The sequence below is a fragment of the Urocampus carinirostris genome, chromosome 18 (assembly GCF_059441175.1).
Source record: "Urocampus carinirostris isolate Australia breed hairy pipefish chromosome 18, RoL_Ucar_1.0, whole genome shotgun sequence".
NCBI classification, from domain to species: Eukaryota; Metazoa; Chordata; class Actinopteri; order Syngnathiformes; family Syngnathidae; genus Urocampus; species Urocampus carinirostris.
In genome coordinates this window covers 14,510,868-14,526,025 of record NC_142366.1, presented here as the reverse complement: position 1 = coordinate 14,526,025, position 15,158 = coordinate 14,510,868, and the positions used below count along the sequence as shown (strand labels likewise).

At 40.5% G+C, this 15,158-nt stretch overlaps 1 protein-coding gene across 2 annotated transcripts; it reads right to left on the bottom strand.

Annotated features, from left to right (window-relative positions):
* Positions 1-676: 676 nt before the first annotated feature.
* Positions 677-13,465, bottom strand: trim55b (tripartite motif containing 55b). Of its 2 annotated transcripts, none has more exons than XM_088322164.1 (8): positions 13,217-13,465; positions 11,341-11,513; positions 9,617-9,800; positions 9,449-9,544; positions 5,815-6,048; positions 5,724-5,746; positions 2,221-2,345; positions 677-1,009 (listed from the first exon to the last, which is right to left on the bottom strand). In XM_088322164.1, the coding sequence occupies exons 1-8, from the start codon at positions 13,334-13,336 to the stop codon at positions 852-854; spliced, it is 1,113 nt and encodes a 370-aa protein (XP_088178290.1). In that variant the 5' UTR covers positions 13,337-13,465; the 3' UTR covers positions 677-851. The 2 variants fall into 2 exon arrangements, with proteins under 2 accessions (XP_088178290.1, XP_088178291.1); XM_088322165.1 differs by having other exon boundaries at positions 9,617-9,797.
* Between the last annotated feature and the right edge of the window lie 1,693 nt (positions 13,466-15,158).

Below are 15,158 nucleotides of genomic sequence, written 5' to 3'. Positions count from 1 at the left end.
GTCCGCCTTTTCACAAAAAGAAACGAGCACGCATTGTTAGGAGAGAATGTGTGTTGTGTTTGGTTAATGGACTCAGAGTACCAGCTCAGTAGCCTAGATGGTAGTGTGCCCGCTTTGAGACTGGGAGGTCGCTGGTTCGCGCCTCGACCGAGACATACCTAATTGGTATAATGGCGGCGCCCTCTGGCTGCGGCTGCATCGACTCGCTACAACGGGTCAGGTGTATCGACATTTCGTTCTGTGTACATTGTTACAAAGAATGACAATACAAAGGAAATTATTATTATTATATAATTATTATTATTATTAGATAACGAATTCGAACAATTTGGTAAACGCTACGTTTTTAATAGTTTAATTCCTAACAGTATATACGATAAGGAGAATATCCCCAGAGAAATACTCTGTATCAGTATTTAATTGTGTTTTGTGGGCCATTATAAACACCCAGGAAGCAAGGGTACTCAACAATCAAAGAGAATCAATGATCTAAATTTAGAAAATGGCGGAATAATAAAGTAACACACCTCGTAGTAACGATAGCAGAGTCACAAAATATCCTGAATAATGTATTATAGTATTCGTTACTGACTAAAGTAATTGAGTACCAGGAACCTCCTTTGTAAGTCCCAACACTGCCCCTATGCGACAATTTCAGCATGGACCTCACCTCAGAATGGATTCATGCTGTTTCCCGGGGTCTACCGTTTCATTTTGTATTTTTGTTTTCTCAAAAAAAAAAAGCTCCAGAATCCCCCCAAAACGCCCAAAAACCACAGATAAACAGTCATTGTGCTTTCTGTTTTGTTGTTTTTGCCCCGAGAAAATCATAAATGACCGGGGCAACGTTCTTAACTGGACGCGGCGCTTTTGGTTTGGGCAGGGGTAGGGGTCGTCTGCGGGGGGGTGGGCAGGGCGGGGGCACTAGCCGGTGAGGCGTTCGGGGCGGCTGCCTCACTTTGCGTCACCGGAGCCGATTCTTCCGTGTCGTCTTCTTCGTCGTCGTCGTCTGCAAAAGTGAAGGAGAAGAAGTGTCAGGATGAAGCGCGAGCAGGGGTGTCAAATATGAGGCGGCGTGGGCCGGAACAGGCCCGCCAAGGGTTTTCATGCGGTCCGCGAGGCAACGGTGAGAGAAGCGCAAGAGGAAAATGAGATGCAATTTGTACTATGTCCACCTGATTTTTCTTCGTCTCTCTTTTACACTCTCTCTTTTTAACCCTCTCTTTTCTCTCCTTTTTGCTTTTTCTATGTCCCTCCTTTTCTTCTCTTTCTCTTTTTTTCACTTTCCCCTTTTCTAGTTCTCTCTCTCTTCTTCCCTCTTTCTCTCTATCTGTATTCTCTCTCGCTCTTTCTCTGTTTTACTCTTTCTCTCTCTTCCTGTCTCTTTGAATCTCTTTCTAACTCGCTTTCTTTCCCTCTTATTCTCTGTGCGTCTCTTTTTCTCTCTCTCTGTTTCTTTCCATCTGTTTGTCTCTCTCTTGCTCTCTCATTTTCTTACTCATTCTCTCCCTTTTATATTTCTCTCTCTTGTTCTTTCGCTCTCTATTTCTGTCTTTCTTTCTCTCTTTTTCTCTCTCGTTTTCTCTTTCTCTCTTATCTTTCTTTATCTCTTTCTCTTTTTTAATCCCCTCTCTCTCATTTGTTCCTCTTTGTCGTTTTCTCTCTGTCTTTTTCTTTATCTTTCCCTCTCTCACATTCCCTCCCTCTCTTCTAGTCTTTCACTCTATTGTTCTCTCTCGTTGTCTTTTCTTTATTTCTCCCTCTCTCTGTCTCTCTCTCTCTTTCTTTCTCTTATCTTATTCTGTCATACCTCCCTCTCTCTTTCTGTCTTTCTCCCCCTTTCGCTCTTTCTCTGTCTTTTTATTTATGTCTCTTTCTCTCAATCTCTCTCTCTTTCTCACCATAATTTTTATATATTTTTTCTCACTCTCTTTGTCTATCTCTCTCTGTATCTCCTTTTCCATCTTACTTTCTCTCTCTCTTTGTCCCTCTATCTCATTCTCTTTATCTATCTCTCTCTGCGTGTTTTTTCCATATTTCTTTCGCTTTCTTTTTCTTCTCTCTCTCTCTTTCTCAATCCCTCTTTTCCTTCTTTCTTTCTTTCCCTCAGTCTCTCTCCCTCTCATCTTCCAGTCGGGCCCCTGTGCGATTGGTTTTCTACCACTTGGCCCCCGAGCTCAAGCGAGTGTGACCCCCGTGCTACACTAAGACACTCGCTACCTTGGAGGAAGTCGATGTCGCCCAAGATTTTGCGCTCTCGCCTAAAGTCGGCGCTGAAGTGATCCATGTTTTCGTAACCTCGCTCCACTTTGTCCAGGTGGGACGTGCTGCATGCTTCTGCGAGCCTGGACGCAAAAAAAAACATTTTCTTGCACTTCCTGTGACTTTGGATTTTGTTACTAATTTTAAATATGAGGGGGAAGTCACCACAAAGGTTCTGAGCTGTCATATATGTCGCCAGGAATAAAACGTAGGTGCGGGATAAATTTACTTTCAAATTTTGTTAAGTTAGAGCAAGTTTGTGGTCCAATATAACCTGCATTTTGTAACTTTCATGTTTTTTTGCAGTTAGATGTAGTTTTGTCTGCATGTTATTTCATGTTTTTGTTCAGTTAGAGTTAGTGTTCCAACATAGCCTGCATTTTTCACCTTCTATTCCATCTCTGTCAGTCAGTTAGAGTCAGTTAGTGTCCAGACATATTCTGCATTTTCTCTTTTCATGTTTTGTTCCGTTAGAGATACTTAGTGTATAAACATATTCTGCGTTCTTTCCTTTCATTTTTTGTTTCATTACAGCTAGTTAGTGTTCCAACATAGCCTGTGTTGTTGATTTCCTTTGTTTTGTTTAGTTAAAGTTAGTGAGAGTTCCAACATATCCTCTGTTTTCGTCCTTAGATGTTTTTTCAGTTAGATTTCATTTCATGGTCAAGAGTTAATCTTTCAAGTTCTGTACTTTCTGCTCATTGACATCATGCCTTCTTTCTGGTAAATTCCTTATTTTATGTTTTTTGTCGTTATGGTACTCCCACTATTGTCTTATCAATGTGTAGGTAGATGTTCTACATTGTCTTTTCTTTCACATTTTGTTCAGTTAAAGCTAGCTGCTGTTTCAATACCGTTCGCTTTGTCTTCCTTTCATATTTTTGTTCATTTAGAGCTAGTATTCCAACATATCCTGCGCTGACTTATCTAAATTTTTTTGTTCAGTTGAAGTTAGTGAGTTTCCCCACATATCCTGTGTTTTCTTTCTTTCATGTTTTTGTTCAGTTCGAGTTAGTGTTTCAAAATATCCTGCATTGTTCATCTTCTATTTTACCTCCTTCGGTCAGTTCGAGCCAGTTAGTGTCCTGACATATTCTGCATTCTCTTCTTTCATGTTTTGTTCCGTTAGAGAGACTTAGTGTTCAAACATGTTCTGCCATCTTTCCTTTCATGTTTCATTAGAGCTAGTTAGTGTTCCAACATATCCTGTGTTGTCGATCTCCTTTGTTTGGTTCGGTTAAAGTTAGTAAGAGATCCAACATTTCTTGTGTTTTCCTACTTACATGTTTCTTTCAGTTAGATGTAGTGAGTTTGTTTTCATTATATTTCATTGTCTTGTTGTCTTGGCACTCTTCTTGTTGTGAATGTTTCTTGTGTTGTCTGTTTTTTTATGTTTCCTTTTGTTTAAGCTGGTTGGTGTTGGATCATTATGTTGTATGTTTTCCCTTGATTTTGCGTTTTGGTCAGTTGGACATCCAACATATTATGCATCTCCCTTTCATGTTTTGTTCAGGTAGAGCTAATTTGCGTTATATCATATAATGTCTTCTCTTTTTACTGTACGTTCGTTCCATTTAGATTTAGTTGGTGTTTCAATTACAGTGCATCCGGAAAGTATTCACAGCGCTTCACTTTTTCCACATTTTGGATTCAAGTCTGGACTCTGGCTGGGCCACACCAGGACATTCACGGAGTGGTTCTGAAGCCAATCTTTTGAGATCTTGGCTGTGTGCTTTGGGTCGTTGTCCTGATGAAAAATGAACCTTCGCCCCAGCCTGAAGTCAAGAGCGCTCTGGAGCAGGTTTTCATCCAGGATATCTCTATATATCGCTGCATTCATTTTTCCTTCTATCCTGACTAGTCTGCCAGTTCCTGCTGCTGAAAAACATCCCCACAGCATGATGCTGCCACCACCATGCTTCACTGTAGGGATGGTATTGGCCTGGTGATGAGCGGTGCCTGGTTTCCTCCAAACATGACGCCTGGCATTCACACCAAAGAGTTCAATCTTTGTCTCATCAGACCAGAGAATTTTGTTTCTCATGGTCTGAGAGTCATTCAGGTGCTTTTTGGCAAATTCCAGACGGGCTTCCATGTTCCTTTTACTAAGGAGTGGCTTTCGTCTGGCCACTCTACCATACAGGCCTGATTGGTGGATTGCTGCAGAGATGGTTGTCCTTCTGGAAGGCTCTCCTCTCTCCACAGAGGAACGCTGGAGCTCTGACAGAGTGACCATCGGGTTCTTGGTCACCTCCCTGACTAAAGCCCTTCTTCCCCGATCGCTCAGTTTAGACGGCTGGCCAGCTCGAGGAAGAGTCCTGGTGGTTCCAAATGTCTTCCATTTACGAATAATGGAGGCCACTGTGCTCATTGGGACCTTCAAAGCAGCAGAAATGTTTCTGTATCCTTCCCCAGTGTCTTGTGCCTCAAGACAATGCTGTCTCGCAGGCCTAAAGACAGTTCTTTTGACTTAATGCTTGGTGTTTGTGCTCTGACATGCACACTCAACTGTGGGACCTTATATAGACAGGTGTGTGCCTTTCCAAATTATGTCCAATCAACTGAATTTACTGCAGGTGGACTCCAATTAAGCTGTAGAAAGATCTCAAGGATGATCAGTGGAAAAAAGATGCACCTGAGCTCAATTTTGAGCTTCATGGCAAAGGCTGTGAATACTTATGTAAATGTGATTTCTTAATTTTCTATTCTTAATAAATTCAAAAAAAGTAAAAAAAAAAACTTTTTCACATTGTCATAATGGAGTATTTTGTGTAGAATTTTGAGATAAGAGATTAAATTAATACAATTTGGAATGAGGCTGTAACATAACAAAATGTGGAAAAAGTGAAGCGCTGTGAATACTTTCCGGATGCACTGTATATGAAGCGGGTATGTGTAGTCGAGCCCGTGTAAGAGTAATTTTGATATTTGGTAAGTTGTTGTTCTAGAAATGTATACCAAACCAGTAGCCTTTTGTGCTTTTTTACTTTATTTTACATGTGAAATGAAATGAAATGAAATGATCTGCATTTATATAGCGCTTTTCAAGTCAATGACTTCCCAAAGCGCTTTACATTGTGCTTCACATTTCCCAATAGCGGCCGTGATCTGTGCAGCCATGTAAGGCGCTAACCTGCTTATTGGGGGTAGTTGGGGGTTCAATGTCTTACCCAAGGACACTTCGACATGTAACACGGACAAGCCGGGATTCGAACTGGGATCCCTTAATCCTAAAACGATCGCTCTACCTCCTGAGCTACTGCCGCCCCATGTGAATACTCTTTATATTTTACTAATTATTATTTTGATAATATAGCAAGACAATGATAATAAAGGTGACTCTTATTCTGATTCAATAACAAAAAGTAGCTCCCAGCTTCATTAAGGTTGTTGACCCCTGCTCTAGAGCGTAAAAACTAGTTCCGATACTTGAAAATAAAGTACATTTTCCACACACTTACTGTTTAAGGAGAGGTTTTGTGTTCTGAAAGAGAGAAAGAGAAAATAATGAGATGGAACCAGGCACACTAATTACACATTCATGAGTCCGACCTGGAGAAAGACAGCCATCTCCTGCTCCTCCATGATCTCCAAGCCCTTCTCAACCATCTTGCAGCTTTCCTCTAGGTGGTCTCCGTACTTCCTGGTCAAGCTTCGAATGTAGTTGACCTTCTCATCCTGCTCGGCCGTCACCTTGAGACCCATGTCCCGCTTCTTGTCCTCCAGGATTGTGTAGAGCTGGTCGAACTTCTCACACAGTAGGTTCTTCTGACGTCGGCTGTTCTCCTTTTGGAATCGTTCAATCATTGAATGAAATCAATCCAGTCCTGGTGCTAAGTTCCTCCAAGAACAGTATTTTGAGACCATCAGTGTATAGCTTGAATGCTATAGGGCAGGGGTCGGGAACCTATGGCTCGCGAGCCATATATGGCCCTTTCTATGAGTATCTGTGACTCAGAGACAAATTTGATTGCATGCAAAATTTCTCCATCTTGTTCAAAACCTGCATCGTTCATCCTTTACAGGCACACGCAAATCCAGACCAAAGCTAAATATTATGATATTACTTCGCAGTATATATAGGGCACGTTTTTCACTACAATTTACAGTCAAGGTGTCACACAAAAAAAGGGGGAAAAAAACTCGTTTTGGCTGTACAACGCTAAAGAATCCTTTATATAAAAGTTCACTATATAATCTGTGTTCAGTGTTCAGATACCTTATGATGAATCCACAGAACTGTAAATACGCCAAAAGACCGGAAGAGAACTTCAAGTTATTTGATTGGGTGAGCGGGAGGGATGGGTGGAGTTATGCAAAAAGTGCAAGCACTCCCTCCCATCTCTCGCCCTACGCCGTCTGCGCCAAAAGTGAGCTCATCAGGCTCCCTATTTGCAGAATGTTGTGACGTTTTTACACAATAACTGCTTGCATCTGGTTTTGAAACCAATATGTATGAAAAAAAGGGTCAAAAGGAGTTTAACCGATCTTGAGTAATTGCAAGAAAGAGACAAGTTTAAAGTGGTATGTTTGTTGATTTTGGGACAGGGGCTCTGGCATTATTCTCTTTTCATCATTTTTATCAAATCATCAAAAATAAATGTGCTGAAGACTAAGCTTTTGTCTGGGGCGCGGGTTTAGCAATTTAGTAAATTTGTCTCATAATATATGGTGTGGCTCTTTCCCAAAATAAAATTAATATTTTTTGCTTTTATGGCTCTTTGAGTCAAAAAGGTTCCCGACCCCTGCTATAGGGAGTATTACATAGAAGCTTTTGTCAAAAAGTCATAAATCTGTCATTTATTTTCTTTTCTTCTTTTTAACATCTTTTTTTTTTTTTATTCATGACTATAATTACGATATATGTATTCTTGGCATTCATAACGTTGCAGAAATCCCTTTATGATTGATTATTTTATGACCTGTCATATTTAGCCAAATGCATTATAAAAATGAAGATTAATGATTGTTTGCATTCTTGGCATTCTCTCCATTCCTGAAATTCCTAAATAAGTGTATGGTTCTTTTTACAGGTTTATGACAGATATGTCAAGAATTCATAAAATTACAGTCAGAAATCATAATTTACTAAACTAATTCGCGTAAATACTACATAAATCATAAAAAAAACATTCATTCATAGAGGAATTTCAGGAATGTTTGGAATGCCATAAATGCATGTAATTGCACTTATCATAAATGTATTGCTCTTTTGACAAAATTAATCACAGTTGTATTGCTCTTTTGACAGTTTTATGACAGGATTCCACTCATAAATCATAATTGTATTGCTATTCTGACAGTTTTATGACTGGATTCCAATCACTAGTCATAATCCAATTATTTTATTGACGGTTTTATGACTGGATTCCTATCATGAGTCATAATCCAGTTATTCTATTGACTGTTTTTTGACATGATTGCATTCATATTTCATAATTTCAATTTCTGACAGGTTTATGACCCTTATGACGAAGCTGCATTGCAATACTCTCTGTAATGTCCCGGAATGACTATAACTAGGCCCCAGGAGGTATAACACATTTTGGTAAAAACATGGAGGTGCAACAACAAAGAAAAAAAGGCCAGGAGGCAAATCACATTTTTTTTCGCTCGCAGAATATAACACCATGTTGTTATGAAGTACATGTAAAAAATAGAATGTAAATATTGGAGAAAATTGAAAGATTTTAGATAAAAATGTGTACGATCAACCCACTGAAAAAAATTGTACAGCAATTACAAAGGCTCACTTGAATTAAATTATCTTCATGCTCTCAATCCAAGGACCATTATGTCATTATTGTTATCAATATTTATAGTCACAATCCTCTGAAACCTCTGGGAACAGCTGAGTCCCATGATATAGGCATCATTTTTCCACTTTTTCCTTCTCTAGCCACTCATGTCAGTCACTTGGCTGTAGAACATGGCCTGCTGCTAGCCAGAATTGTAAGGGTAGCAGATCCACGTAAATAAAGCTTGCTTCATCCTTCAGTGACACTCTGCGCATGGTCATCTTTTACTTTTTTAACACTGTTTCCTTCGCTAGCCACTCATGTTATTGTTATCAATAGCTCCTCCTGCTTAGTCCTTCAGTATCACTCTCCTTCCTCATCTGCCCGTGCAAGCGAGTCCTGTATTTATAGCATCCAGTGCTTGCCACCTTCAACTTTCTCAACCACTGTTTCCTTCTCTAGCCACACCTGTTAGCCACTTGGCTGTAGATTATGGCTCGAAGCTAGTCGCTATTATTATTGTTAGCTGACTTGTGTAGAAAAGGTTTGCCAACTTTGACTTTTTTCCAGTTTTCTTCCCTAGACATGTATCTTAGACACTTGGCTGCAGGCTAGAGCACGCTTCGAGCTGCTATTGTTATTGTTAGCTGCTCAGTGTAAATAAAGCTTGCCATCTTTGACTTTTTTTTGCGAATGTTTCCTTCTCCAGGCACTTGGCTGAAGACTATGTATTGCCACTTGTCACTATTATTGCTAGCTGCTCTGTGTAAATAAAGCTGTTTTTCCACTGTTTCCTTCTCTAGCCACTTATGTTAGCCACGTGGCTGTAGCATGCAGCTAGTCACTATTGTTATTGTTAGCTGACCCGTGTAAATAAAGTTTGCCATCTTTGACCTTGTTTTACAGTTTTCTTCTCTAGCCATTCATCTTAGCCACTTGGCTGCAGGCTAATAGCGAGCTGCTGTTGTTTAATTTTAGCTGCTCAGTGTAAATAAGGCTTGCCGTCTTTGACTCTTTTAGCCACTATTTAATTCTCTAGGTACTTGGCTGAAGGCTATGTATCGACACTTGTCACTGACATTATTGTTAGCTGCTCCGTGTTAAAAAAACTTGCTCGGTACTTTTTTACCACTGTTTCCTTCTCTAATCGTATATATTAGCCACTTGGCTGCAGGCCATGGATTCCCAATCATCTGGTGCTTTTTTTCCCCCACCGCTTTCTTCTCTAGCCACTCACGTAAGCCGCTAGCCACTATTGTTCTTCTCACTTTAAAGTTGTCGTCAATACCCTATCGCTGTAGTTTTTTTGAACCAATGTTTTACAACACAAGGCACTTGCTTGGGCTATCAACTGTAGAAGTAAGTAAAGAAGGTCTCAGCTTATGTGACAAGTCCTTTTTTTGGCTGATCGTTTCACACAAAATCCATGCGATTGAGAAGAAACTGACCTCTATGGCGCGACAGGCCTCCTCCAGTTGACCGATGATACCTTGCAACCTGTCGTTGTTGCCCAACATCATGGCGATGCCGTCGTTCAGCTCCGTCTGCGTGAGACCCACCGATCATATTCTTCTCTTTGACATTTTTCGCACTTTTTTGGGGGGGGGGGGGCTTACCTTTTTGGTCTGGTAGATGCTGTTGATGGGCTGCACCTCGCAGTCCTTGTGGGCCCCGAACACTTTGCACATGGAGCACGTGGGCACATTGTGGCTGACGCAGTAGATGTTGATCTTCTCGTCTTTGTGCACGTCGCACATAGGGGCCGCCGTTTCCTTGCGTTCGGGCCCCGGCATGCTGCTGCTGTCGGGAGGGAAAGACGTGTCACTTTGATAATGTCACCAGCCTGGCTTGGCGAGGGAGGTTATCGACGAGTCCTCAGCCGTCTCAGGGGTCAACAACGCATGCTAAAGTAGGCTAAAATAAGCACATCGATCACAAACTTGTCCCCTTTTGAAATTCATAAATGTTATATATAGATGTTATATAAATAGTTTCCTCATGATGTGACATTTATGATATATTAATCCTCTACAATCCTGTATTTTACACAAGCATAATTTAAAATCTGTAGATTCCATTTTCCAATTAACATATTAGGGTGTTATTTTCTATATTCAAACCATTTGTGTCCGGACCAGAACGGAGAAAGGACCCACTTGCGTTGCATTTCTCACAAGTTTTATTGGAAGAAAGGGAGAGGGTTGCGCCCACGATCTGGTGATTGCTGGAAGCGGGAAGCAGGTCGCTCTGAACGCGAAAGTGTCTCTTCCGTGGCGAGCGATGGCGGTGTCAAGAACGGAAAAACGAGTCGTAGCCGGGAAAGAAGAGTAGACGTGGTCGGGGACAAAAAGAGGTTGAAAGCCGGGACGGGAGAGTAGACGTGGTCGGGATCAAAAACGGGTCAAAGCCGGGGGACAGACAGGATCAAAAACGGGACAGGTGGGAGTCAGGGTCGAGAAAGGCTTGCCTAGAGTTAACTAAGGTTCGCAGACGGACTGGCAAAAGGGGACTGACAACAGTGGGTACAGGTACTAATCAGGAGCCAATCAGAGTCTGAGGCAGTTGGCGCCAAAAGAGCGGGGACAGGTGATTCCCATCAGTAATCGTGAAAATGTATGTATTTAAGTGAAAAAATAGATGCATATAAAATGAAACAGTTCCTTCAAAAATAAAAAATAGATTGGGGAAGTCACAAAAAACAAAGCCTTACATATTCCTCTTTCATTTTTTTATCATGAAATAATATCATTATTAATTTATTTATTAAATCATTTTTTTCATATCTATACATAAGTATCTAATATTTCAATTAAGAAATACAATAAAATGAATAAAATTAAAATAAACCGGTGTGTCCCCATTACCCATGATAAACGAAGGATTACTGTACAATGATTATTTATTGACATTTTTTAAATACATGTATTATTTATACAAGTATTCTATACATTTAAAAATGTTATATGTTATTTATCATTATATATCATACATCCAAAAGTTTGCATCGCGTGTTTACAAGATGTGCTCGTACGTGGCTTGCCAGAATCACAGACTTACACTACATATGGATGGATACAAGTCATCCACTGTTTGTGGCTGGATAAACATATGGCATTTTCAACATAGGGGCAGAAAAAAAAAAGAAATCAACCATGAGGCTTTTTTTAGCGAATGAGTTGGAGTTTGCACATGTTTCATTTGTCTCTGTACTACACGTCCCACAATGCTATGGGGCATACTGATCAGATTATTGCCTGTTTCAAATGCATTCTTGATGTATTCTTTTCTAAACTGTGACTTGCGAAATAGTCCAATTTAAAGTAACTTTTCCCCAACGTACCTGCCGGACTCCTGCTTGAACATGTCTATGATGTTTTCCACCAGCAGGTTGCGCTGAAGGCCGTAGACGCCATGACGGTCCAGGACCACCTCGTGCCGGCAGGAAGGGCACCGGAAGCGGCCACCGGACGCTAAAGAACCGCTGCGGCTGGTAGGCAGGTACGGGTTGGAGGCCTGTGAATGGTTGACCGCAATATGACTTGTTTTTATACAAGGAAACTTTTCATATATATATTAAGGGTTAAACTTTCATGTTCTGTACTTTCCTGATTGCATAACACCATCATGCCTTTGGTCTGGTAAATTTCATGGTTTTATAAACGTTTGAGTATATGTCGTGCGTTGTCTTCCTTTCACATTTTGTTCAGTTAGACCTAGTCACGGTTCCAATGTATCCTGCACTGCCTTCCTTCTATGTTTTGTTCAGGTAGAGCCAGTTAGTGTCAGAACATATTCTGGTTGTCTTGTGTTCAGGTTTTTTTCCCAGTTAGAGCTAGTTATTGTGGCTGCATTAATTTTCATGGTCTCGTCGTCATGGCACCCTCTCTTTCTTGTGTCCTCTTACTTAATGTTTTGTTCTGTTCGAGCTGGTTGGTGTTGGACTATTTTGTCGTGTTTCTATACATGCGAGAGTAAGTTTCCTGCGACCTATCTCATTACTGTTTCTTCCAGGTCGAGCGAGTTAGTTTCCCTCAATATCTTGCATTGTCTTTCATGTTTTCTTCAGTTGAATGTATTTAGTCTGCCTGTATTATATTTCAAGGTCTCATCATTATGGAAATTGTTTTATCGTACTGTCCATGTGTGGGAATTTGCTCTGTGTTGTCTTTCTTTTCTGTTTTGTTCTGTTGGAGCCGATTGGTGTTGGAGATGATGTCGTTATTCTATCCACATGTTAGTTTGTTCTCTACGTCTTCACTTTGGACTCATGTTTTATTCAGGTAGAGCTAGTTAGTGTTCCAACATATCTTGCGGTGTCTCCCTTTCTTGTTTTGTTCTGTTAGATTTATTTAGTGTGCCTGCATTATTTTTTATTGTCTGGTTGCCATGGCACTCTCTTTGTTGTTCTGTCCATGTGTGGGAATGTCTTTTTTGTGTCGACAGACTTTCATGTTCTGTTTTGTTGGAGTCATTTGGTGATGGAACATCATGTAGTTGTTCTGCTCATATATGAGTATGTTGCGTGCGTCTCTGGTTTAGATCTAGTTGTTATTCTAACATATCCTGGATTTTCTTACTTTCATTATTTGTTCAGGTAGAGCTATATTGTTTGCAAAATATCTTGCATCTCCTACATTCAGGTTTTGTTCATTTAGATCTACTGTAGTCAGTGTTTCATCATCATATAGCAAGACCGTGTAGTTGGGCATGTTTTAGTTTCGCTTTGATGTTTTTCAAACCTGAACCTTCTACTAAACTTCGTATTTCTGTTCCTGTACACTATTCAATTCCTTTTCACTAAATATCCATCTAAAATCTTATTTTTTGACTACATGTATGCTTGCTTGGCCGTTATGCAATAATCAGAGTCTCTTTAAGTTGTGTGCGTTGGACCATGCGGAGCTTTCGCAATCACAATACCGCAGTTGTTTATTTTTACTTTTGCCCTCTAGGAAAAATTGCAAACGGCAGGGATGGTTTTGAAATAGAGTTTTATGTTACAAAGTTGTGTAAACTTTTAAAAATGTCCAATCTTCAAAGATGTTCTTGTGTATTCAGGACATCTCTTTTCAGATGTCATCATATGCTATTTACGTTCTCACAAATGTCAAATGTTCCAATGACACGAGGTTAGCTCCAAATGCTAAAGTCAACGTCCGGGCGGTCCAAACTGATCTGGGCCACAACAAATATCCGTCGGTTGAGCGGTTTCTTACCTGGAAGACATCATTGGCACATTTCCTGCAGAGGTTGTGCTGGCAGGGCAGGATGACCACGGGTTTTGTAAACATCTCCAGACAAATGGGGCAAATAAGCTGCTTCTCCAGGTTCTCCATTGCGATGGCGGCGCTTCCGATGGAAAACAAGAACTTGGTTAACCTCGGGAGAGAATTGCGCTATGAATATAGCATTAGGCCTGAAAAGTACGAGGCCGGGCGTGTTGCTCTTCTCTCTATCTCGCTGCTGGTATCACGTCTGTTTTTAGAAGCTACCGCACTGGCGTCAATGCCATTTATACCATGCCCATATTTGAAACTGAGAAGGGAAGTGGATGACAGCTGCTGGTTGCCGACACTTTTGGCTTTTGTTTACATAGTGCAGTGCTCCTAGCTTTAGCCATCAATAATCACACTGCTACAAATACCACCAGCCGGCGTAATAATGAAGTCAACGCTCATTATTGCCTGAAATCGAGATCTATTATAAAGCTATTCTGATTTACCCATACCTGTCAACATCAGCCAATTACTCCCCTTATTAATGGTTGCAATTAACCTTGTTAAAGGATAATAAACAGCAAGACAGAGTATAGAGAATCACACGGTTCGCGGATCCCGTAACCAACTTGGTCATTGGGGCAAAACTTCCCCTCTTGTGTCTTGGTTAAGTACATCGTGTAGGTGCCCACCCGTCTCCAGGCAGTTTTTTTGTGGTAGGGGTTTGCTCCTCTACATGAAACTGATATTACTGGTTTCCATGGTTACCAGTAGCAGAAGACCCCTTATCCGACTTAGATACAGCGTCATCCCGCTCTTCAGAGATGAGCTGGACCTCGACATTGATCGCAGCAGTGTGTGACATCACTGATGATAGATCCTAAATCATTTGAGGAAAACGATTTTGTTCTAAAATTTTGAGCATCACAGCGTACAATGAAGTAAAACAGGTTAGAATATAGTAACATTCAAAATTAATGCAAAATTGTTAACAAAAAGGAATAGCCTGTGTTACCTCCTGAGCCATGGTGGCCACAAATGACTAAAAATTAACTTTATAAACTCAATTTAGGCAACTTGATAATTTTACATGATACTTGTACCGGAAATGAATTTTTGATGGTGTACCTCGAGTTGTTTTTCAATGAAAAAAAATGCCTCGTCTCAGAACGGGTTGGGAAATAAATCACCATATAATATCACACGGACCACTAACAGATTGTTCTCCCATAAGGGTAGGCTTCAAATTTGAAGTCTTTCTGTAATGGAGACGATCCTTTGACCAATTTGAAGAGTAAAGTTTTAAGTATGATAAAATGTACACAGTACACCATACCTGCAAACTTTAGTAGTGATTGCAATTACCCTTATTAGGCAATAGCACACATAACAAACACAACGTGGCACCTATTTACCCACAGCAAGACAGACTATGCAAAATAAACACAAAGAATACCGCAGCAACATGAGCAATCTATGTTGAAGTCCTCAGCTACCAGTGACCGAAACGATTCAGATAATCGCCAAAATGGGCAAGATGAGATTGGTCTTTTTTCTGTTTCTTTTTAATCCCATATAAAAAATGTTATATGCTGTACACAATTAAAAATGATTAAAAAAAAACATAAAACGTGGGGAAAACGTATCCGTTTACAGCTAAAATAAGCACAAAGTAATAGATGGCAGTTATAACAACTACCGTAAATTCCGGACTATAAGCCGCTACTTTTCCCCCAAACTTTCAACCCTGCGGCTTATTCAGTGATGCGGCCAATTTATGTAATTTTTCTAACGGCCGCCAGCGGCGCTCGAGTACAAAAGGTAAGATTTAGACCGGTGGAATATATGTGCCGAGGAAGACTCAACATCACTAAAACTGGCCGCATGCGAAAGGCAACTTTTTCGCAAGTCTGCCAGTGGATCCTGACAGCGTGGGGCAGCA

Bases quoted from the DNA above. Each gene is read 5' to 3' on its own strand.
- trim55b (XM_088322164.1), bottom strand. From the start codon at position 13,336: ATGGAGAACCTGGAGAAGCAGCTTATTTGCCCCATTTGTCTGGAGATG. The intron at 11,514-13,216 runs GTAAGAAACCGC...AACCATTCACAG, and splicing joins GTGCCAATGATGTCTTCCAG to GCCTCCAACCCGTACCTGCC. The intron at 2,346-5,723 runs GTAAGTGTGTGG...TTTTGCGTCCAG, and splicing joins ACAAAACCTCTCCTTAAACA to GCTCGCAGAAGCATGCAGCA.